The sequence below is a fragment of the Bison bison genome, unplaced genomic scaffold (assembly GCF_000754665.1).
Source record: "Bison bison bison isolate TAMUID 2011002044 unplaced genomic scaffold, Bison_UMD1.0 scf7180017864377, whole genome shotgun sequence".
NCBI classification, from domain to species: Eukaryota; Metazoa; Chordata; class Mammalia; order Artiodactyla; family Bovidae; genus Bison; species Bison bison.
The window spans coordinates 4027726-4050025 of NW_011494949.1; the positions used below are offsets into that span (position 1 = coordinate 4027726).

The 22300-nt window shown below is 46.4% G+C and overlaps 1 protein-coding gene across 1 annotated transcript in view; it reads left to right on the forward strand.

Moving 5' to 3' along the window:
• Positions 1 to 6: 6 nt before the first annotated feature.
• Positions 7 to 22300, forward strand: part of ICE1 (interactor of little elongation complex ELL subunit 1) — a 69898-nt gene continuing 47604 nt past the window's right edge. Inside the window, exons 1-7 of the mRNA XM_010857146.1 lie at positions 7 to 295; positions 13911 to 13969; positions 14653 to 14687; positions 17097 to 17115; positions 17891 to 18002; positions 20175 to 20251; positions 21200 to 21237. Of these exons, the coding sequence (XP_010855448.1) occupies positions 212 to 295; positions 13911 to 13969; positions 14653 to 14687; positions 17097 to 17115; positions 17891 to 18002; positions 20175 to 20251; positions 21200 to 21237 (424 nt within the window). The 5' untranslated portion in view covers positions 7 to 211. The remainder of the gene's footprint in view (positions 296 to 13910; positions 13970 to 14652; positions 14688 to 17096; positions 17116 to 17890; positions 18003 to 20174; positions 20252 to 21199; positions 21238 to 22300) is intronic.

A 22300-nucleotide genomic window follows, 5' to 3' on the forward strand; every position in this document is an offset into this window, starting at 1 on the left:
CGTTTCTGTCTGCAGCGCCTGAGGTGGCTCTGGCTCGGAGAGCCGTTCTCCCGGCTCCACGGGGACCTCGGTGCACGGATGGACCCGCCCGGACTCGGCGGGAAGTGGCCCGATAGGGCCGGACGGCCCCGACGGCGTCAGCAGAGGCAGGACGGGGCCGAGGCCGCCGGCCCCTGAGGCGCGCGGGCTCCGCGGGCCCGGCGGCGGCACCATGATGCCGGGCGAGACCCACTCGGCGGCGCCGGGGACGGCGGCGGACCTCTCGCGTTGTCAAGGCTGCGCCTCTCTGCAGCAGGTGAGGCGTCTGCCCCTCAGGCCGAGGGCGCGGAGAGGTTGGGCAGGGCCGTGCGGGGCGCGGGGCGGGGGCGGGAGTGGGGGTGAGGGTCGGGCGGAAGCCCCCCTCCCCCTCCCCGTATTGGGAATGGCTACGGCTTCCCTGGTGGCTCAGCTGTTGAAGAATCCGCCTGCAATGCAGGGGAGAGATTCTGGTTCGATTCCTGGGTCGGGAAGATCCGCTGGAGGAGGGAGAGTCTACCCACTCCAGTATTCTTGGACTGCCCTGGTGGCTCAGCTGGTAAAGAATCTGCCCGCAATGCGGGAGACCTGGGTTCGATCCCTGGGTCGGGAAGATCCCTTGGCGAAGGGAAAGGGTACCCATTACAGTATTCTGGTCTGGAGAATCCCATGGACACAGGAGCCTGGCAGGGTACAGTCCATGGGCTTGCAAGAACTGGGCATGTCTTAGCGACTTTCCGCTGCGTTCTTCAGGCTTAGAATCCGGGATTCATTTCCTAGATGCAGCGCTGGTGGAGGGTTGGGGGGCCCCCCCCGAGATTCCCTTCTCCAATCCCGGTGTTTCCCCCAAGGCTGACTCCGAGGGAGATGAGTGGTGGTCAGAATGCCAAGGGAAGCTAATCTCTCCCAGGAGAAGGTGGTTGATTTTTTACTGTGCCGGGCCGTCCTTCCGTATTTCTTGCTTGTGGGGGTGGTGGGGGCGGGTGCTCATGTGGCCTGCGGGTTGGCCAGGAGGGTCATTCGTTCCCCGAAGGCAGGCGGACAATGCAGGTCTCTGAAGTGTAGCGTGGAGTGTGCGTGCCCCTGGCAGAAGAGGAGCCGCTGCCAACGTCTGCCTCAGGTCCTGCGGAGTGCTCCTCCCCAGCTGGACTTCTCGCAGCTGTCTGATATCAGGAGTCTCTCTTTTTGCTGCTGTCATCAATATTTTTCAGTGGTAAAGCAGTGCTGTGCACCGCCTGTGCCTGTGTCCTCAGTCGCGTCCAGCTCTTTGTGACCCCATGGGCTGTGTGTGTAGCCCTCCAGGCTCCTCTCTTTGTCCGTGGGGTTTTTTTTTCCAGGCAGGAATGTACTGGAGGGGGTTGCCATTTCCTTCTCCAGGGGATCTTCCCAACCCAGGGATCGAATTTGTGTCTCCTGCATTTGGCAGGTGGATTCTTTACCATCTGAAGGTCGTAGTCCAGCACGGTACTGACACGTAATTAAATTACTCCTGTTCTACCTGGTGGTGTAGGCACTAGGGACATAGTGGTGAATACAGTAGTGGTGAACAGTAATCTTGTAGATAAGGTGTATGTGTGGACGAAAGAAGGTTTGAAGTGTTAGGAAAATATAGGAGGAGTTGGAGTGGTGGTTTTTCCTCCGCTGGGGGCTGCCCGGAGGGCAGGTTGCTCTTGAGCTGGTGACATTCGGACACGTGAATGATGAGAAGCGGACTGGAAAAGGTGTGGGAGGAGCTTCCTAGGTAGAAGGTTTGACAGGTGATCGAGTTTTGGGGTGAAAAGGAGCGAGGTGTCAGGAACTGGAGGAGCTCTGGTTGGGGCAGAGGCAGAGCTCTGTGAGGGCAGGAAGGAGTGTAGGCCCCGAGGCTATCAGAGAAGCTGAGGGTTTGGGGTTTTATTTTTCTAACAGCATCATCTATGAGCTAATACCAGACATTTTAAGGGCTGGGAGCAGGGAGGGAGAGAAGAAAGTCCTGCCCTGGCACTCTGAAATAGAGGAGGAACTAATGGGAAAGTCACTGTCTGAGCTGAGATGTCTCATGGAGGCATTCATAATGTGCTTCTGTTTTTCCCTCAAAACCCAGGTCCATGAGGGAAGTTCTCTTGAATCTTTTGTAAGTTGTATTTGTTCTTTGGGCTGTTTACTCACTCAGCAAATGTTTTTTGATTCCCTCCTGTGTTTTAGGAAGTACAGGTACAGCAGTGGGTGAAAAGGCAAATATTCTTCATCTCTTAGAGCCTCTATGTTAGGAGGTAGGGGGAGGAGATAGTCAACAAGTTATGTGAGAAGGTAATAAACATGTTGGAAATAAATTGAGCAGAGAAAGGAGGCAGAGGAATAAAAGGCTGAAGAAAGGGCCAGTGTCTGGTAGAATTTAAGTAGGGAGTCCTGGAGGCCTCAGGGACGTTGTCTTTGGGCAGAGAGGGTGAGGATAAGCTCTGGAGATGTCTTTGGAGAGGAGCACCCCAGACGGCAGAGAGGTCGCTGTGGTGGCCATTCACTCATGTGCTTGGGAAGACGTGGAGGCACGGCAGCTGGGGTGGAGCGCGTGCTGGGGTCTTGGTCGGTTTGGGGCCGCCCTGGCCAGGTGACTTACAAGCGACAGGGATTCACTCCTCACAGTCACGGTGGCCGCCAAGTCCAGGATCCAGGGCCTGGCGGATCTGCTCTCTGATTCCTTCCTGCTGTGCCCTCACTTGGCAGTGCTCTGGGGTCTCCTTCGTAAGAGCACAGGTTCCATCCCCAAAGGCTGTGCCGTTCTGACCTGTTTACCCAGCAGAGGACCACCCTGCTGTGCCCGTCCTATTGCTGATTATTCGTCAGTATATGAATTTGGTGGGGGCACGATGACCTACAGAATTTGATGAAGTTAGAACAGAGGCTGACGGGGGACGCCCTTCGAGACTGTCATAAGGATGTTGGCTCTTCTTCTAAGAGGACAGTGAGTCACAGGCTTTTCTGTAGGAGGACGATGAATGTAAATAACCCACTGTCCAGTTGTGGGTTCGAATCTCCTTCAAAGACCTGGTCTTCATTCAGAGTAGCAACTGCATCCTCCTGGTGGCTCGGGCAGAAACTAGATGTCCCCCTTGGTTCCTCACTTTTCTCTCACACCTTGTGTCCAGCCTATCAGCTTACTGTCAGTTCTTCTCCTGGTCCACCCGTTTCTCCCTTTCCCCACTGCTTCCCCTCTCATGTGAACTCCTGTGATCTCTGGCCCAGAAGCTGTTGCAGTCGCCTCCTGGGCACCTCCCTCCTTCCTGCTGCGCCACATTCTTCTGTTGGTTCTCAAGCCAGCCAGCAGCCGTAGGGGTCATCCTCTGAGGTCTCTAAGTACAGGAGTCTGCAGGACTTTTCCAAAAGGGGCAGGATTGTAAATAGTTAGGTGTTGTGGTCTCCTTCACCGACACTCAGCTCAGCCTGTGTAGTGTAGAGACACCCACGGGTAGCACTGGAGGGATGGGTGTGGTTATGCTCGGGGGAACCCTTGTTTGTGGGATGGGACAGGCACTGAAAGTGTGGACTGAAGCCCCAAGGGGTTTCAGCTGTGTTCGTGTCTGGATGTGGAGCCTCCAGGTACCACGATCCCCTCCGGGGAAAAAGCCAAGCGGCTAGGTCAGATGGGCTCTGAGCTCACTGTGAGAACCGTAGTTGGGGAGAAGTGGGGACAGGAGAGTGGAGGAGTGTGTGCTGTCCATGCCTGCTGGTCTCTAAGGTGGATATGGGGTCATGAGGCCAGGAGCAGCAAACAGACGGAGGTAAAGAGGACGCGTGTGGGAGATCAGGATGGGGGAGCCCCGAGGGTGAGAACAGGCGTTTGCCAGTCAGCAGGCCTGCGGTCGGCCCCGCAGCAAAGAAGTTTCTGCAGGATTGCGTAGCACCACAGCTCGTTGTGTGTCTCAGAGAGAGAGGGTATGTAGAGAGCACACTGCTGTGAGCTCTGGTGCACCGAGACTCCTGGGTCTTGCAGAAGTTTACCGCGCACATCAGGGGTGTCTGCCTGCAGGAGCCCCCGAGCCAGCGCTGTGGCTCCCTCCTGAGCCCCGTGGAGGCCGGTTGTCCCCATGGAGCGGTGCTCTGTGTGGGCTGCACGGCTTCCTCCCCATCTCACTCCTCCCGGCCCTCTTCTCTCTCTCTCTCTTTCTTACTTTTGTCATGCCTCTGGGTTGCAGGATCTTAGTTCCCTGACCAGGGATTGACCCCGAGCCCTCAGAACTGAAACCCTGGAGTCTTAACCACTAGACTGCCAGGGAATTCCCTGCCCTCTTTTTCTTTAGCAGGTGCAGAGATATTGCTTTTGTGGCTTGATGTAGAAGTTTATAGATGGACCACGTTTTTCCCTAGCCTCTGACATCACGTCATCTGTTTTCTCACCCTTACTGGTTACGATGGTTGATCACTGACCTGTAGCCCAGTGTCCGTATGGGTTGCCACACTTTGGAAATCCTAAACCTGTGTGGATCCTCACACTGGTGATATTATGTACCGTTAAACAGATCTTACGCTGAGAGGTTTTAACTCAAGCTGGCGGAAGCCCCTTTTTTCTGGTGAAGGAGAGGGCCTCTCCACCCACCTCCTTGCCTTTTTTTTTTTTTTTTTAACCAGTTTTGGTTATTGCAGAGCAAAACATTTTAATTCTCTGGAGAATCCAGATGAGAGTTTGAAGCACATAGTTATACTGTTTAGCTTATGTAACCAGAATAGATTCAGAATAAATGGTGTTTGGCTGTCCTTGGAGCAGGTTTGAGCCAATTGTTTATATAAATTTGTGTTGGACTTCCATTGATAATCACCAGTGCTTTCAACTTCCATTATTTGCAACTTGAAACATACTTGCCCCTATACATACCGATATGTAAGTGGTTATAGCAAATTCTCACAGAGTTGAGATTCAGTCAGTGAATGTTTTTCGAGCGTCACCATGTTTGTGAGACTGTGGTGTGTGTTGGAATTGAGTGTGAACAGAGGAGGCGTAGAGTGTGTGTTGTGGTTGAGGTTACAGATGAATGAAACAGCGTCCACAGCGTACGTGTCTTGTAAAGAGTACTTACTGAGAAAATCTGAGTAAAAGGCGGGACCCACGCAGTTCAGACCGTGTTGGTCAAAGGTCAACTGTTCTCTTCCAGGGGACGTTCAGGGTAGGTGCTCTGGGAGCATCCAGGAGGGGCAGCTGAAGGCTTCATGGAGGAAGTGAGTCTAGGCCTGAAGAACCATTTGTGGTAAATGAGAGGGAAGAGATGGAAGGGGAGTGGTGTGGGCAGAGGAGGCATCCTGGGCAGAGACTAGGAGGGGAACGGCGGAGTCTCTGAATGATCAAGCCCCAAGAAGAGGCCCGCGAGGCTGAAGCCTGCCCTCCCCAGAGCCAGAGCCGCTCAGCGGCCCCCGCGGGTGGGTGCAGGTGGAGGGGTAGGTGTTCCCACTGTGCCAGGGGGCATCACCTGGGGCCCTGGCTGACCGCTCAGGGGACAGGCTCAGCCCTCATGAAGCTCGACCAGACTCCATTCAGCCGCAGTTGGTAAAAAGGTAGCAAACAGGAGGAGGAAACACAGCTCATTGGAGAGGATTCAAGCTGGTCATTTAGCGAAGTCACCCACAGCACAGCAATCAGAGATTTGTGGTTTTTAAAAAGAGTTTATTTTGAAATAGTTTAGAACTTCCAGGAAAGTTGCCAGAAGAGTACAGAGAAGGCTGGTATTCTGTTCATCTTATTCACAGGTGGTCAGGATGTTTGTGTTCACGTCCTCGTTGGTCTACACACACACACACCTACACCCACACATATACATACACACACACTTTCTCCCCGCTCCACATTCTCGTTGATCTACACACACACACACACATACACTCCCTCGCACACACACTTTGTCCCTGCTCCACATTCTCGTTGGTCTACACACACAAACACACACACAAACACGCACACACACACACTTTGTCCCCGCTCCACATTCTCGTTGGTCTACACACACACACACTCACTCCCCACACACACACTTTCTCCCCGCTCCTCATTCTCGTTGGTCTACACACACACACACACTCCCTCACACACATACACATGTGCACACACACATACACTTGTCCCCGCTCCACATTCTCGTTGGTCTACACACACACACACTCCCTCACACACACGCACACACACACACGCACACACACACTTTCTCCCCGCTCCACACTCAGTGTGCTTCCTCAAGATCTGAGCGCTTTCCAGCAGAGCCTCAGCCCTCCCATCGGGCCAGAAGCCTTCATGCCCACTTCCCTCTGGCCTCTCCGTGTAGCTGTGATTTCCCTCAGGTCACTATCTGTAGACCCCTCCGAGGGGCCTGCATTACGGCCAGGTGTGGCTTCCCCTCCTGGTGCTAGAGCCCATCAGGGAGGTGTATCGTTATGTTGTCATGTCTTCTGCCTTTTTCCGTCAGTCTCTCTCTCGTGTGCGGGGAAGTTCCAGTACAGCCTTGTCTCCTCTGCGAAACACTTGGCCGGGTCTGGAGACGTCTGGGCGGTTACCCTGTATTAGCGAGCTCCACAACTGCCCCGAGTTTGGTGACGCCCATAAGGGGCTGATCCAGGGTTAGGTTAGTGGTTTATTGCGGTGAAAGCAGACCCAGGAAAGGCGAGCGAGATGCCAGTGGAGGAAGCCAGCTGAGCGCTTGATTCAAGGGTTGTGCAGCTGTGTGTTGTGATGCATGTCAAGTATTGTCTGGCAGGGCTGCTCATTAGAGACTCCGAGCCCAGAGGCTGCTGTGGTCACATGGCCACGTGGTCGTGCCTGCCTACGTGCCCAGGTGCCAGTCTCCCGGGAGGAAAGCAGTTTTCAGCAGCAGCCATGTTGCATCGTTGGGCCACTAGGTACCACTCTTAACGGTTTGGGGAATGGTGGGAGCCCTTCAGAAAGCTAGGTTCCCAGATGCCAGCCAAGGCCCCCCTCCTCGCAAGCAGGCCTTTCTGAGGACCGCAGTCTCAGGCCTGCCCTGTGGGCTCTGGTCTGCACCAGCCCTGGGGGGTGGACAGCCTCTGGCCATGGGGTGAGGAGTGACCGAGAAGGTGGCAGGCCTCCCATGGCGGGAAGGGCACTCCAGAGTCAGCTGAGAACCTTCCCTCCCCGAGCATCAGTGCTCACAGGCTGACTCAGGCAGTTTACTTAGCCCGCTGTCAACCGTGTGTTTCCTTATTTGCTTGATGTCTGCGTGTTGTAACACCACTTGCCTAACTCGAGGGCCATCCCCCGCCCGCCTCTCAGCCCCTCTCAGCCCCGCGTGCACAGCTGCTGTGTTGAGGGAAGACGGGAATTGGAGAGGATTGCTTCTCTCCCCTTTCCCTTGGCTCTCTGTGTCCTCACTGACTCTCAGGCTGGGACCTGGCTGATGGGAACCGCTCACTGTGGAGCAGGCGGCAGGACCCAGGGGGCTGCTCTGGGGGCTGGGTCAGCGAGCACGGGAGTGAGCACGATGGAGCCAGAGGAGCGCGGGCTGGAGGCCGAGGAAAGCCGAAGGAGGGAGTTAGGACAGCAGAGGGGACTGCGGGGACGTGAGGTTTCCAGGGGACGCTGGGGCAGCAGTCCCCGAAGGAGAGGAAGCTGTGTTAGCACAGAGACAGCGGGAATGGGGTTCCAGAAGGAGAGCACGGGCCGCGGAAGGAGAGTGGTCTCAGGACACCCCCGCCTTCACCTTGGACCGCGTCCGCCCTGGAGGCTGGGCACCGGGAGGGTGCGGCGTGCGCACGCGGGCGATCGGTCAGCGGGGCCTGCCGCCCTCTGCTTCACGTGCGGTCACGCTTCCCAGACGCATCACTCGCGGCCTTGACCGCGGGCGGGGTTGGAGAAGCACCGGAGACTGTTCCATGAGGTCAGGGCAGCGGCAGACCCGCCGGCCGGGCAGAGGAGGAGGTAGAGGCTGGGGCGCGGCAGCCACCACGGTGCACTCCTCACCCGCTGTGTGCTGCTTTCCTGGGTAGTGCTGTGCTTTGTGATTTTAAGCTTTTAAAATTTTAAGTTTTTAAAATCTGTGTGAGCATAGTTTAGAAAGACAGGTAGACGCACCATATTTGTTAAGCCCCCAGCCAGCTTGTCCGTGTTCTCAAGAGACACCAGTTTTGTTTGCACTCTTGCACATTGTTGAATAAAAGAGGTATGTGACTATTTCTTGTTTTTCAGTTTCAGACATATTTTTCCATTTCTGCCTTTGGAGGGTGAGGCTGGAGCTGCACCCACCACCCCCCGCACCCCCAGTGGAAAAAACAATCCTCTCAGTGTAGTTGTGATGCCCCTTAGGTCACTATTCAGAGTTGACATCATTATGACTGTTTGTTAGAGCCAAATATGGGGTAAATTGCAGTTATTTTTCCTCATTTGTGTGTTTTCTAGTGTTTCCCCTGATTAATAGCTATATCCTTAATTCAGTGGATTAATCTTGAAAATGTTAATATGGCAGAGATGAAGTTAAATGCTTTATATGACTCCTTCTGTTTAATCCTGATAGCAAGCCAGGTACATCACCTGCCCCACCCCCAAACACACACACAAACCAGGCTTTCAGTCTCCTTGTCTGTAAAATTGGAGATAGTACTGAGGCAGGGAAAGTTAAGTTGGTTTGCCCAATGCACCCTTCTAGAAAGTGGTGGAAGAGGAATTTAAGCCCAGCTGTGTGTAACCACAGAGCCTGAGGTTTCTGGAATGTGTCTGGCACAGTTCTGGACATTACAGAATGGCCCCTGGAAGAAAGGCTGGGAAGATGAGATTGACTTGCAAAGAACTTGAAAGAGAATTGGGGGTGGGTGGGAAGAGGTTATTTTAAAAAGTAATCCATCTCAGTGCGCAATGACACCGTGTTCCCTTGCAGCTCTCTGTTAGTCAGAACAGCTTAATGCCTTCGTTCTACCGGGTCTTCTTTCGTTTTATCCTTAAGGAGAAACATCCCCTCTGAGCCCTTGGGCCTGCCCCAGACTGGTGCACAGCTGCCCTGTGGGGTTCTCCGGACCTCTCTTTTGTGCCTGCCTTGTCCTCTCTTCTTTTATCTCATGATTAGGGTGGGCTCCGTTCACGTCCTTGGGTACCTCCTGAGCAGGGGCGCCTGGGGAGTGAGTTTGCGGAGACTGCAAGTGTTAGAATGTCTGTTTTCCATCGTGATTGATTGATAGCTCGTGTGGAATTTTACCTTGGAATTCGTTTTCCCCCAACATGCTAAAGGCTTGCTTTCTCAGGTCTCTAGTTGATTTTTGGAGTCGGAAGATATTCTGATTCCATGTTCTTTGTATGTGACTTGTGTGATTGTATTGTTTGCAGCCAAAGATGGAGAAGCTTTATACAGTCAGCAAAAATGATACCAGAAGCTGACTGTGGCTCAGATCATGAACTCCTTATTGCCAAATTCAGACTTAAATTGAAGAAAGTAGGGAAAACCACGAGACCATTCAGGTATGACCTAAATCAAATCCCTTATGATAATACAGTGGAAGTGAGAAATAGATTTAAGGGCCTAGATCTGATAGAGTGCCTGATGAACTATGGACTGAGGTTCGTGACACTGTACAGGAGACAGGGATCAAGACCATCCCCGTGGAAAAGAAATGCAAAAAAAGCAAAATGGCTGTCTGGGGAGGCCTTACAAATAGCTGTGAAAAGAAGAGAAGAGAAAAGCAAAGGAGAAAAGGAAAGATATAAGCATCTGAATGCAGAGTTCCAAAGAATAGCAAGGAGAGATAAGAAAGCCTTCCTCAGCGATCAATGCAAAGAAATAGAGGAAAACACCAGAATGGGAAAGACTAGAGATCTCTTCAAGAAAATTAGAGATACTAAGGGAACATTTCATGCAAAGATGGGCTCGATAAAGGACAGAAATGATATGGACCTAACAGAAGCAGAAGATATTAAGAAGAGGTGGCAAGAATACACAGAAGAACTGTACAAAAAAGATCCTCATGACTAAGATAATCACAATGGTGTGATCACTCACCTAGAGCCAGACATCTGAAATGTGAAGTCAAGTGGGCCTTAGAAAGCATCACTATGAACAAAGCTAGTGGAGGTGATGAAATTCCAGTTGAGCTCTTTCAAATCCGGAAAGATGATGCTGTGAAAGTGCTGCACTCAATATGCCAGCAAATTTGGAAAACTCAGCAGTGGCCATAGGACTGGAAAAGGTCAGTTTTCATTCCAATGCCAAAGAATGCTCAAACTACTGCACAATTGCACTCATCTCAGACGCTAGTAAGGTAATGCTCAAAATTCTCTAAGCCAGGCTTCAGCAATATGTGAACCGTGAACTTCCAGATGTTCAAGCTGGTTTTAGAAAAGGCAGAGGAACCAGAGATCAAATTGCCAACATCCGCTGGATCATGGAAAAAGCAGGAGAGTTCCAGAAAAACATCTATTTCTGCTTTATTGACTATGCCAAAGCCTTTGACTGTGTGGATCACAATAAACTGTGGAAAATTCTGAAAGAGATGGGAATACCAGACCACCTGACCTGCCTCTTGAGAAACCTATATGCAGGTCAGGAAGCAACAGTTAGAACTGGACATGGAACAACAGACTGGTTCCAAATAGGAAAAGGAATATGTCAAGGCTGTGGATTGTCACCCTGCTTATTTGATTTCTATGCAGAGTACATGAGAAACGCTGGGCTGGAAGAAGCACAAGCTGGAATCAAGATTGCCTGGAGAAATATCAGTAACCTCAGATATGCAGATGATACCACCCTTATGGCAGAAAGTGAAGAGGAACTAAAGAGCCTCTTGATGAAAGTGGAAGTGGAGAGTGAAAAAGTTGGCTTAAAGCTTAACATTCAGAAAAGTAAGATCATGGCATCCGGTCCCATCACTTCATGGCAAATAGATGGGGAAACAGTGAAAACAGTGTCAGACTTTATTTTTGGGGGCTCCAAAATCACTGCAGATGGTGATTGTAGCCATGAAATTAAAAGTCGCTTACTCCTTGGAAGAAAAGTTATGATCAACCTAGATAGCATATTAAAAAGCAGAGATATTACTTTGCCAACAAAGTCCGTCTAGTCAAGGCTGTGGTTTTTCCTGTGGTCATGTATGGATGTGAGAGTTGGACTGGTGAAGAAAGCTGAGCACCGAAGAATTGATACTTTTTAACTGTGGTGTTGGAGAAGACTATTGAGAGTCCCTTGGACTGCAAGGAGTCCAGCCAGTCTGTTCTAAAGGAGATCAGTCCTGGGTGTTCATTGGAAGGACTGATGCTAAAGCTGAAACTCCAATACTTTGGCCACCTCATGCGAAGAGTTGACTCATTGGAAAAGACTCTGCTGTTGGGAGGGATTGGAGGCAGGAGGAGAAGGGGACAACAGAGGATGAGATGGCCGGATGGCATCACCGACTTGATGGACACGAGTTTGAGTGAACTCCGGGAGTTGGTGATGGACAGGGAGGCCTGGCATGCTGCGATTCATGGAGTCGCAAAGAGTCGGACACGACTGAGGACTGAACTGAACTGAACTGTGTTCTGAAAGTGTGTGCTCTGTTTCCTGGTTTGGATCCAGTTGGAATCCGTGTGCTGGACCCTTTCAGTTTGGCAACTCTGGCCGCAGTTCTGGGTTTTTCTTGACTTTCAGTGTTTAATGATCTCCCTATCTTTTCCATTCTTCCCTGAGACTCTTATCAGGCAGGTGACATTTCTTGCACTGACACACCGATTGCTTTTATTTTTCTGAATTCTTTCCTATGTGTCTGGTTTTTTTGGGGGGAGGGGTTTTGAGGACATTTTTTTTTTTTCCAGTTTTACCACCAAATTTTTTGAGTCTTTTATTTTGTTTTCCTGTTTTTAATTTAGCTGTAACAGTTTTGTTGAAGTATAATTCACATACCATAAAATTCATCCTTTTAATATGTACAGTTAGGTGGTTTTCAGTATATTCACAGTTATGGAAACCGGTTACCACTTGTTAAACATGTCTTTCCTGCCCGTGTGTCCTCTCCAAGAACCCGTTAAGCACTAGCAGTCATCCCGCTTCCCCAGCCCAAGCCCCTGGTGGTCTCTAGTCTGCTCTCTGGCTCTCTGGCTTTGCCTGTTATGGGCAGTTCACATGAATGAAGCATACCGCGTTAGCCTTTTGTAACTGGCTTCTTCCACTTAGCAGGTTTTCAGTGTTCATCCATGATGTAGCATGGGCCATTCATTTCTGCTCATTGTCAGATATTGACATTGTGTGGCTGTACCACATTTTATTTTTTCCTTCATCAGATGATGATTCATCCATTTATCAATTGATGTTTAGTTTATTTCTACTTATTGGCTAGTGAATAAATGCTGCTTTAAATGCCAACTTGTTTCAGTGGTGTCTGACTCTTTTGTGACCCCATGGCCTGTAACCTGCCAGGCTCCTCTGTCTGTGGGATTCTCCAGGCAAAGATACTGGAGTGGGTTGCCATGCCCTCCTCCAGGATACGTTGTCTATCCAGGGATTAAACCATCAAACCCATGTCTCCTGCATTAGTAGGCAAGTTCTTTACCCCTAGCGCCACCTGGGAGGCGCTTTAAATAAGAGTGTACAAACTGGCCTGGACATATGTTTTCACTTCTGGGTGTATACCTTGGAGTGGAATTGCTAAATCATATAGTCAGCTGTTCAACATTTTGAGGAGCTGTGAAGTTATTTTCCAGAGCAGCTGTACATTTCCTGTTCCACCAGCAGTGTTAGGAGAATCCCAGCTTCTCTGTGTGCTCGCCAGCACTTGTTATTTTCTGTAATTTTGATTTTAGCCATCCTAGTGGCTATCTGTTTCTGATTTTTAAGAGCTTCTAAAATTTTTTCTAAGAATGGCCACAAGAGACAAGGGTGATTTCTGTTTCACTCGTGAGGAAATATAAATGAAAAACACGGCTCTGAGATGATCACGCTTCCAGCTATCACTAATGCAGGGAGCCTGTTTGGATTTGAAAATAGATGTGTCTACCAGAAGACTGGGCAAGAAATATATTGCCCAGTGTGTTATTAACAATACGGTAAAGACTGAAAAGGACCCAGCCTGGTCTTCAGTAGGAAAATGGTGAATTGAATACATCCAAACATGTTTTAAGTATACAGTGACAGTTCTGAAAAGATATATGCAAAAAGTAAGAGTGACTTTCAACAGGTGTTGAGATTATCAGAAGGTACATACTTTTTAATGTGTCGATTTCTTATTTCAGTAAATGTTACATGTATGATTGCAAAGAAAATGCACATGTTAGTGTAAAGGGAAATTGTCCTGTAATTCTCAAAATAAGTTAGTAAAGACATTTTGGGGGTAATTAATGAAAAATAAGTTCTTATTTCTGAAATGTTAATGAGAAAAGGAGACATTAAAGGAAAAAGTGACTTAAAAAATATCTGTTCAATTTTAAGTATTAGAAACATTTTGAACAGTCAATTAATTTTTTCCATCAAATTGGTAGCAATAATTTAGAGCCAAATTTGTAGTTGTCCCAAAAGTATAAAGTAGATCCTTGTAAAAAGAAACTTCACTGACTCTTGACCCTATTTTAATATTCCTATTCATCTTTTCCATGTTATTTTTCATTGTTTGCTGTTTTTAAGAATTTATGTGTATTTTTGGATTAAGTCCTTTTGGAAATAATGCAGACTGAAGTGTGTGAGTGAACTAAAACTGACTACTTATTGAGCTCTCGCAGTGAAAAAGCACACCCAGTCAGAGCATCTTGCTGTTGGTGTGTGGTTGTTCAGGTAAAGAAGGAGCTTCTAAGCGATGCAGCAAGGGCCCAGGGTCACACAGAATATCCCTGGGGGGTTATGTGCAACGTGGATCATAGACTCACATATTTCTGAGTTTGTAGAATATAGTGAGCTGTATGTGTGTATTTTATCAAATGTTACAGAAAAGTTTAAATTATAAAAACAAATGGCTAACTGCAGCTTTTTTTCTTGCAGAATTTGAATGAATACGTTGACGCATTAATTACCTTGAAGCAAAAAATTATTAACACAGAGTGAGTATGTTTCGTGTGTTTGGCTGAACTCCATGAACCTGCCATACAAACTGGAGCGGGTGGTGGTGGTAGCGCCCTGGCCTGAGGGTAGACCTGGGGTTGCTCGCCTGGGGCCTCCGTGGCCTGTCGGGCAGTGCAGCTCCTCGGGGCCTGGCCTGGCCTCGGGGAGGCCTCTGGTCTTACGGGTGTGCACACTTCTCTGCTGTGTGGCCACACCATGTGACTTGCAGGGTCTTAGCTCCCTGGACCACCAGGGAACTCCCAGTGCTCTCAGACCTTTACAGCAAAGCTCAGGGGCTAGGACATAATTTCTGCTCAGCTGGAAATGTTAAAAATTCTAAGAACTTTAAAAATTCTTTAAAGCCTTCTTAGCTTTAGGACTGGATAGATTTCCTGTGGTAGTTCATGGTCATGGTGTGAGATTGTTTTTTTAATCCTTTAAAAATCACAGAAATTTATGGGCAAAGATAGTATTTAGATCAAAGGAATTTTAAATTAAAAACTCATATATATGCAGAGCTTCTAAGGAATTTAAGGTGGTGTATATGCGTGTGCACATATATTTAATGAATTAAATATGTTGCAGGAAACCTAGGAAGAAGAGTGCTTTGTATATTTTGAAATATGCTTGAAACGTATGTTTTCTAGATTGAAAACTAACATAACTCTTTTCTTTGTTGCAGTAATTTGTTAACAGAATATCAGAAGAAATGTGATGATATCCTTTTACTGGCTTTTTCCTTTGAATTTTTAAGAATAAACAAATGTGATAATTTTCATGGTTATCCTTTGGGAAGCGGTTGTTTACAGATTCAAAGTAGAAAGTGCCTCTAATAAGCTCAGTGAGCAGCTGTCTTCTACTCTAGACACATGCTAAATCAAGGCTGCTCATCTCCTCCTTACAGAATGTTTCGTTTTTGTCATTAATGCTGATTTTCTCAGATTTTGTAAGCTTTTTAAAGAGTCGGTCTTTTTCATTTGCACTGAGGACATCACATATATTCTTTAGGTTTAGGAGTAATGTGAAGCTGAGATGATGCTGCGAGAAGATTTGGGAGTTTCTGTAAGAAATAAACTGTAGGAGTATCAGAATGTTGGGAGGTTAACTTTTGTTCATTAGCTTTGTGATTTGTAGAGAGTAATAAATACTGCCAAGTCATAGTACTCTTGCCTGGAAAATCCCATGGACGGAGGAGCCTGGTGGGCTGCAGTCCATGGGGTCGCTAAGAGTTGGACACGACTAAGTGACTTCACTTTCATGCATTGGAGAAGGAAATGGCAACCCACTCCAGCGTTCTTGCCTGGAGAATCCCAGGGACGGGGGGCCTGGTGGGCTGCCGTCTCTGGGGTCGCACAGAGTCGGGCACGACTGAAGCGACTCAGCAGCAGCAGCAGCAGCAGTGGACTTCCACTACTCGTCTCCTCCCCTCTCCCCATGTCCGTAAGTCTATTCTCTGTCTCGTTCTTTTTGTTGCCCCGTAAATAAATTCTTCAGTACCATTTTTCTAGATTCCATATATACGTGTTAGAATACAGTATTTATCTTTCTTTTTCTGACTCACTTCACTCTGTATAATAGGTTCTAGGTTCATCCACCTCATTAGAACTGACTCAAATGTGTTCCTTTTTGTGGCTGAGTACTATCCCATTGTGTATATATACCACAGCTTCTTTACCCAGTCACTGTCGATGGGCATCTAGGTTGCTTCCACGTTCTAGCTATTGTCAGTAGTGCTGCAGTGAACAATGGGATACATGTGTTTCTTTCGATTTTGGTTTCCTCAGGGTATATGCCTAGGAGTGGGATTGCTGGGTCATATCATCGTATGACCTAGTTTTTATTCCTAGTTTTTTAAGGAATTTCCATACCGTCTTCCACAGTGGCTGTATCAGTTCACATTCCCACCCACAGTGCAAGAGTGTTCCCTCTTCTCCACACCCTCTTAAGCATTTATTGTTTGTAGACTTTTTGATGATGGCCCCTCTGACCAGTGTGAGGTGATAGCTCATAGAAGTTTTGATTTGCATTTCTCTGATAATGAGTGATGTTGAGCTTTCCATGTGTATGTTAGCCATTTGTATGTCTTTGGAGAAATGTCTGTTTAGGTCTTTCCCACTTTTTGATTGGCTTGGTTGTTTTTCTGGCATTGAGTTCTATGAGCTGCTTGTATATTTTGGAAATGAATCCTCTGTCCGTTGTTTCATTCTCTGTTATTTCCTCCCATGCTGAGGGTTGTCTTTTCACCTCGCTTAGTTTCTTTTCTGTACTCTTTTGTGTCATTCTGGCCATCTTCTTCTTTATCAGTTTCTCTTTCTATAGGGCAGAGAGTATATTTTATTTCATCAGAAATTTTTGTGAATTTGTCTGTCTTGCAAAGACTGCAGTAATTTAGGATGAAAAACATATACTCCATTAGAAGTTTATGTTCTAATAGAGGAGGATACAGACATGTTATGACCCATAGGCATTTCTATATTGTGATATGAGAGTAGGGTTCTACAGAAATGAAACTTAAAGATGAAACTGCTGTCTTCGGTAATATTTTACTGGCAGCATGATGGGAAATGATGTTATCAAATTGTGCAGATTGTAAAAGTGAAAGGTTTTTCAGATTTTATGTTCTGCCTGTATTTCTTTTCTCAGATCTCCCACATTGCAGGCTAATTCTTTACCATCTGAGCCAACTGTATTCATTAAACATATAGATACATATATGTATACGATTTTAGTAAGTACAGAACTCTTGTTTGCTGGAACTGTGCTCTGGACTCTGAGAAAGGAAAGGCAGGACATGTGGGGATTCAGGGTCGTTTTTGTTAGTTGTTTATTCCTTTGTCTTTGCTTTTGTCTGGAGTTTCATATTAATCATACAATTAATCAAGAATCTTTTAATTTAGAGAAATATATATTTCGACTTACTGTAATGCTGTAAATTAGGAGTAGCTCAGTGAAAAGCTTTTTATCATATGTTATAGGTGGAACTTTGAATGTTGTTTTCTAGAAATTATGATCACCTGTATGTATATTGAACACAGATTATTACAGTTTTAAAGGGAGTTTTATCTTCAGACCCGCTACCTGGTACCTGTAGATAAAGTGGTCACAGTTTTCTTTAACCAGTTTTACAGCTGCAGTTTGCAAGAAGGTAAGCTACCTGTTTTCACAGTCAATGCAGGGTAGACATTTACTGAACTGGATTTCTATACAAATTCAGCAAAGTGCCACATAGCATTGACCCATCATGTAGGCTTTTTTGAGTGCTCATAATAAAAGATGTACATTTTCCTTCCTGTTAAATTGTCTAAATGAATTCTTACTGAGGTCTTAAATTACAGCCTAGGGTTTGGCTTTTCAGTTACTTTTACTGACCATGTGGCTTGAATTGAAGCTTATTGCTATCAGTTACTGTCTCTGAATTGACAGTTTAATGTGGTTCACTGTGTATATTTTAAACAATTTAAAATAATCTTACTTAGAATTTAGTAGTGTTGTATACAATGCTACTGATTACACTTACCAATTAGAAGAAGGCAAAGTGTAGTTATAAAATGAATCAAAAAGTTGCCTGTCGTTTAATTTAAATCAGTGGTGATGAGTTTATTATTGGAAAAGCCACATCACTTGATAGACAGTCCCAGTATTCTTATGTTCTCCAGTGGATTGAGAGCCTGTGGTGTTTGCTTCTCAGATGGCTTTTGATGTACTTTTATTAGAAATAGAGTCATGTCAAAGAAATAAAAAGTGATATGTAAATAATTTTGGTATTTAAAAATACCAAAATAAATAGAACGTGTTTAAAAAGAGATTCTTATTTTCTTTTTTGTTTTTAGAAAAAAAAAATTGAAACTCACCAGTAGATATATTTAATAATTCATCATAGATACTTCTCATAATAACGTTAATGCTTTGTCCATTTTTAGAGAGAATAGTACTTTGCATCACCAAGTGGAGCAGATGCTTCAGAAAATATCTCCTCTACAGAAATGTCAGGAAGAACTGGGATTTTTAAAAGCTGAATTAGAAGAGAAAAAGGTACCTAAAGTAATTTTCCTATAAAGGTTTATCTTTGGTAAAGTAAGATCTGCTTATTTCCTGTCACTGGGATAAGGGGATGTTGTGTATCTTACTTAACAAGGAGAGAGAGATGCTAGGACTCTTAAGTGTGCTGCTATCCTTAGAGAACACTGAACTAGTTGACTGATGGCTCAGTCCTTAACAGTAGTTATTAGTGATTAATGTAATGCTGTATTAGTTGCTTTTGGAGAAGGCAATGGCGCCCCACTCCGGTACTCTTGCCTGGAAAATCCCAGGGACGGAGGAGCCTGGTAGGCTGCAGTCCATGGGATCCCAAAGAGTTGAACACGACAGAGCGACTTCACTTTCACTTTTCACTTTCATGCATTGGAGAAGCAACCCACTCCAGTGTTCTTGCCTGGAGAATCCCAGGGACGGGGGAGCCTGGTGGGCTGCAGTCCATGGGGTCGCATAGAGTCGGACACGACTGAAGCGACTTAGCAGCAGCAGTATTAGTTGCTTATGCTTTTTGAGAGATTTAGTAGAACCACCTTTTAGCTGTGAATTTGTATGACTTTGTGTCCTGCATAGCTTGCTTTCTCTGTTTTTCTTTCTGCCATTGGGGTGGCTCAGACGGTAAACAGTCTGCCTGCAATGTGGGATACCTGGGTTCTATCCGTGGTTTGGTAAGATCCCCTGGAGGAGGGCATGGCAGCCCATTCCAGTATTCTTGCCTGGAGAATCCCATGGACAGAGGAGCCTGGCAGGCTACAGTCCATGGAGTCACAAAGAATAGGACACAACTGAGCGACTAAGCACAGCACATAAGTGTAAAATAACATGCAAAAGTTCAAACTTTATTAAACTTAGGGAAAAAATTAGGTTCTCTGTTTCAAAACCCGGTTTCAATAAAACAGTTTTAAGTGCTGTAAACTTATTTTTTAATATAAAATTCATGTTACTCTTATTGGAGCTCTAGAAGAGAATTCATGGCTTTTCCACATTACAAACTCTGAAGCCGATAGGTAGGTGTTTAGTGTGAGACGAGTGGTAGCCACGCTGCTGCCTGTCTCCTTGACCTGGTAGCACTTGTGCCTCTTAGTCTGCAAGTCGTGCCGTAAGGTCATGCCGTGTGCCTCCTTGAGGTTTTTCTACTTTAACAGTGCTTGATTTTCCTGTTCGTTTAGAAAGTATTATGTATTTATCTACGTGGTGAAAGAAAACAATCGTGCTGAATTTTGTCTGCCCCTGATGACAAAGTAATGTCATCAATCATACCTGAGAGGAAACATTAATACTGGAGTCAGAGTTGAATAATAAACCCTCAATAGTCAATCCCTTGGTTTGGCTTTCAAAGAATTCCTCAGCTTCTGAATCCTCAGGCCCCTCATCTGTAAAAAAGGGGTCATGAAGACTGTCTCTCCGAGCTCTGGCCGTTGAAGAACCGTGTGCACAGGAGGACTATGTGACTAGGCTCAGTATGTTCCTTTCCCATCCCATGATGCCTGTAGCTGTGCCTGTGGTTGGTGTGAACATACCCCCTTGGTTACCAGGAAGGGTAATGATTGATATTTCTGCACGGTGGTAATAATTGTTGTGTAGTTGCTCAGTTGTATCTGACTCATTGCAACCCCATAGACTGTTGCCAGGTTCCTCTGTCCCTGGGATTTTACAGGCAAAAATACTAGAGTGTATTGTCATTTCCTACTCCAGGGGATCATCCTGACCTAGGGATTGAACCTGCATCTCCTGCATTGGCAGGTGGATTTTTTTACCACTGAGCCACCTGGGGAAGCCCAGTGGCAATAGTAACTTACATTTATTAAGCTCGAAAATTGCTCTAGGGTTGTTGAATTCTAATTGGTTGAGACAAAAATACTAGCTATTCAAATTTACGAAGATTTGGATTTACCTTAAAATTAGCATATTTTAAATTTTATAGCTCTGTTTGACTAGACTGTTAATCATGATACCTCTATTGAGAGTTTGGCTATATCTGTTAAAGTGTTCAATGAATTGTACTTTGGTTTCCTGCCTAAACATTTTATTCATTTGGTTAATTTCATACTATTAAATGATAGTGCTTTAGCTTATCAAGGTCAAAATCAGTTATCACTCATGGTCAGTGACTTTCACATTGGTGAATGTCAATCAATATGTACATTTCAATATATAAAATTTCTTTTCCAGAGTTCTCTAAAATTGTATCAGGACACTCATCAGGAATATGCTCGTGTGAAAGAAGAATGCTTAAAAACTGATGCTCAGTACGTATTTAAAAATTACTGTGAAAATAAGGCGTCCAAACTGGAAACTGTGTAGTGCTTATATGCGTAGTGTTGTCTTCTCTCTGTCTTTGGGTTTATTCGCCATAATTAATGGGGTGATCTTGATCTAGTCTCGCAACCTTGATTTCCGCATGTCTGGAAATTCTGTGTTAAAGGATTAATAGGATAAAATACCCTGTCGTATGTTGAGGGCTTACACAAAGAAGGAACTCCATAAAAGTTTTTATGTCTATATGTGTGTGTGTGTCTGTGTTACGTTTTCATAGAGAAAACAATTGTCATCTCCTTTTTTTTTAACCAGTCCTTTAACATGTATTATGTGGAATGGGTCTCTTTGTCCCATTAAGGCAAAGGGCTCTTCCAAAATGTCAGTTAACTGTTTTAAAGTCTAATACTATGTTCACATCATTTACAAAGCTTGTGAACTACACGTACAGTTATTTCACAGTAACTCGGACACTTTCTCAGAGGGTTTCCTACCTTCTCTGACTCAGGAATCTTTCCTAAAACTGAAAAATTGTAGTTTTCTAGCCACTGTCTCCTATAAAATGGTGGTGTGACTGTTTCCATCAGACATGCTTCTTAAAGTAACCTCACCTGATCAGTACATCACCTGGACACATGAGCGTGACTTAGATGAACCACGCTCACCTAAGTTCGAGGCGTGGCATGCCTGATAAACAGAGAATTTTAAATCCATTTTCCAAACACTGCGTGAAAATAGCGTACCGTTGTTTCTGTGGTTTGCTCTGCCTTCTGAACAGTTGGTGGTGGTAGTGGTGGGTGTGTGATGCTTGTCGTGGCTAACGTTTTGTTACATAAATCTCAGTACTTTAAAAAAACATGTATCACAGATTGTGAGGTTGTAATACGTTTTTTCTGTTAATACTTCCCTAACCATGTTAATATGTACAATTGTGTTATCAGGAAGAAGAAGCTAGAAGCCAAAGTGAAGAAGCTGGAAGGTAATTGGCACCCTGTTACCCCGCTGGTGGGAGCCATCACCCTTGTGCGAGCGATTGGTGTCTGTGCAGGGCTGCAGTTCTCAGTCAGCCGGTCCCGTCCTGGTTGTGACGGCGTATCCCTGGGAGAGCACGTTTAGGGTACCCTTAGGCAGAAGGGTGAGCACCACGCTCCTCTCAGTTCCTGAACAGACGTGCAGGTCCTTGTCGTGTTCACTCAGAACACAGCTCACAAGTTCCATGTAAGAAGCAGCAGTCATTCAAAGGAGTTAATTTTGAAAGCTGAATCTCATGGGGCCTTCTCATTTTTTCATGATGAAATCAGTGGTTAGTAGGAAAAGATACTCCTTTTAATACTCAGAAACTCAAGAGTATTTGGATGTTCATGACTCCCGTGATGGAGAGATCTCTGTGAGGTTCCCTGCACCGGGGCTTTCCGCTTTGTCCCTGACAGTCCACCCACCCACCCCCGTCCTGCCCCACCACCACATGGTCAGGGCCGTGTGTCTGCACTGAGCAGGTGGGGTGCGGACGCCACACAGGGGGGTCTGCTCTGTCCTCCTGTGGCAACCAAGAGCCCTTTCAGGAGTCGAGTTTGAGATCTTCTCTTCTGTTTTTCCCCATTCACTCAGTGGCTGTGATGTGGAGACAGCATCAAGTAGAGACGAGGGGGCCCTGCAGACCCTCCCTGGCCCTGGTCCCCTGCGCGCTCAGCCCGGTGTGGGCCGGGCTGCCTTCTTACTGTGGGCCTTCCTGAGCCTGCACTGCCCTGTTTCCACACCACTAGTGCTCTGCTTCAGAGAACGGTTTACTTTTTTTAGTTAATTTTTTATTGAAGTATAGTTGATGTATAGCATTGTGTTAATCTCTGCCATACAGCATAGTGACTCACATAATATAAACATTCTTTTTAAAATAAGCATCCTTTTTTATCTTTTCCATTACGGCTCACACAGCAGATTGAGTTTAGTCCCTGTGCTGTGTGGTAGGACCTTGCTGGTGTCCGTTCTGTGAATACTGGTTGGCATCTGCTAACCCCACACTCACACCGCCTCTCTCTCCATCC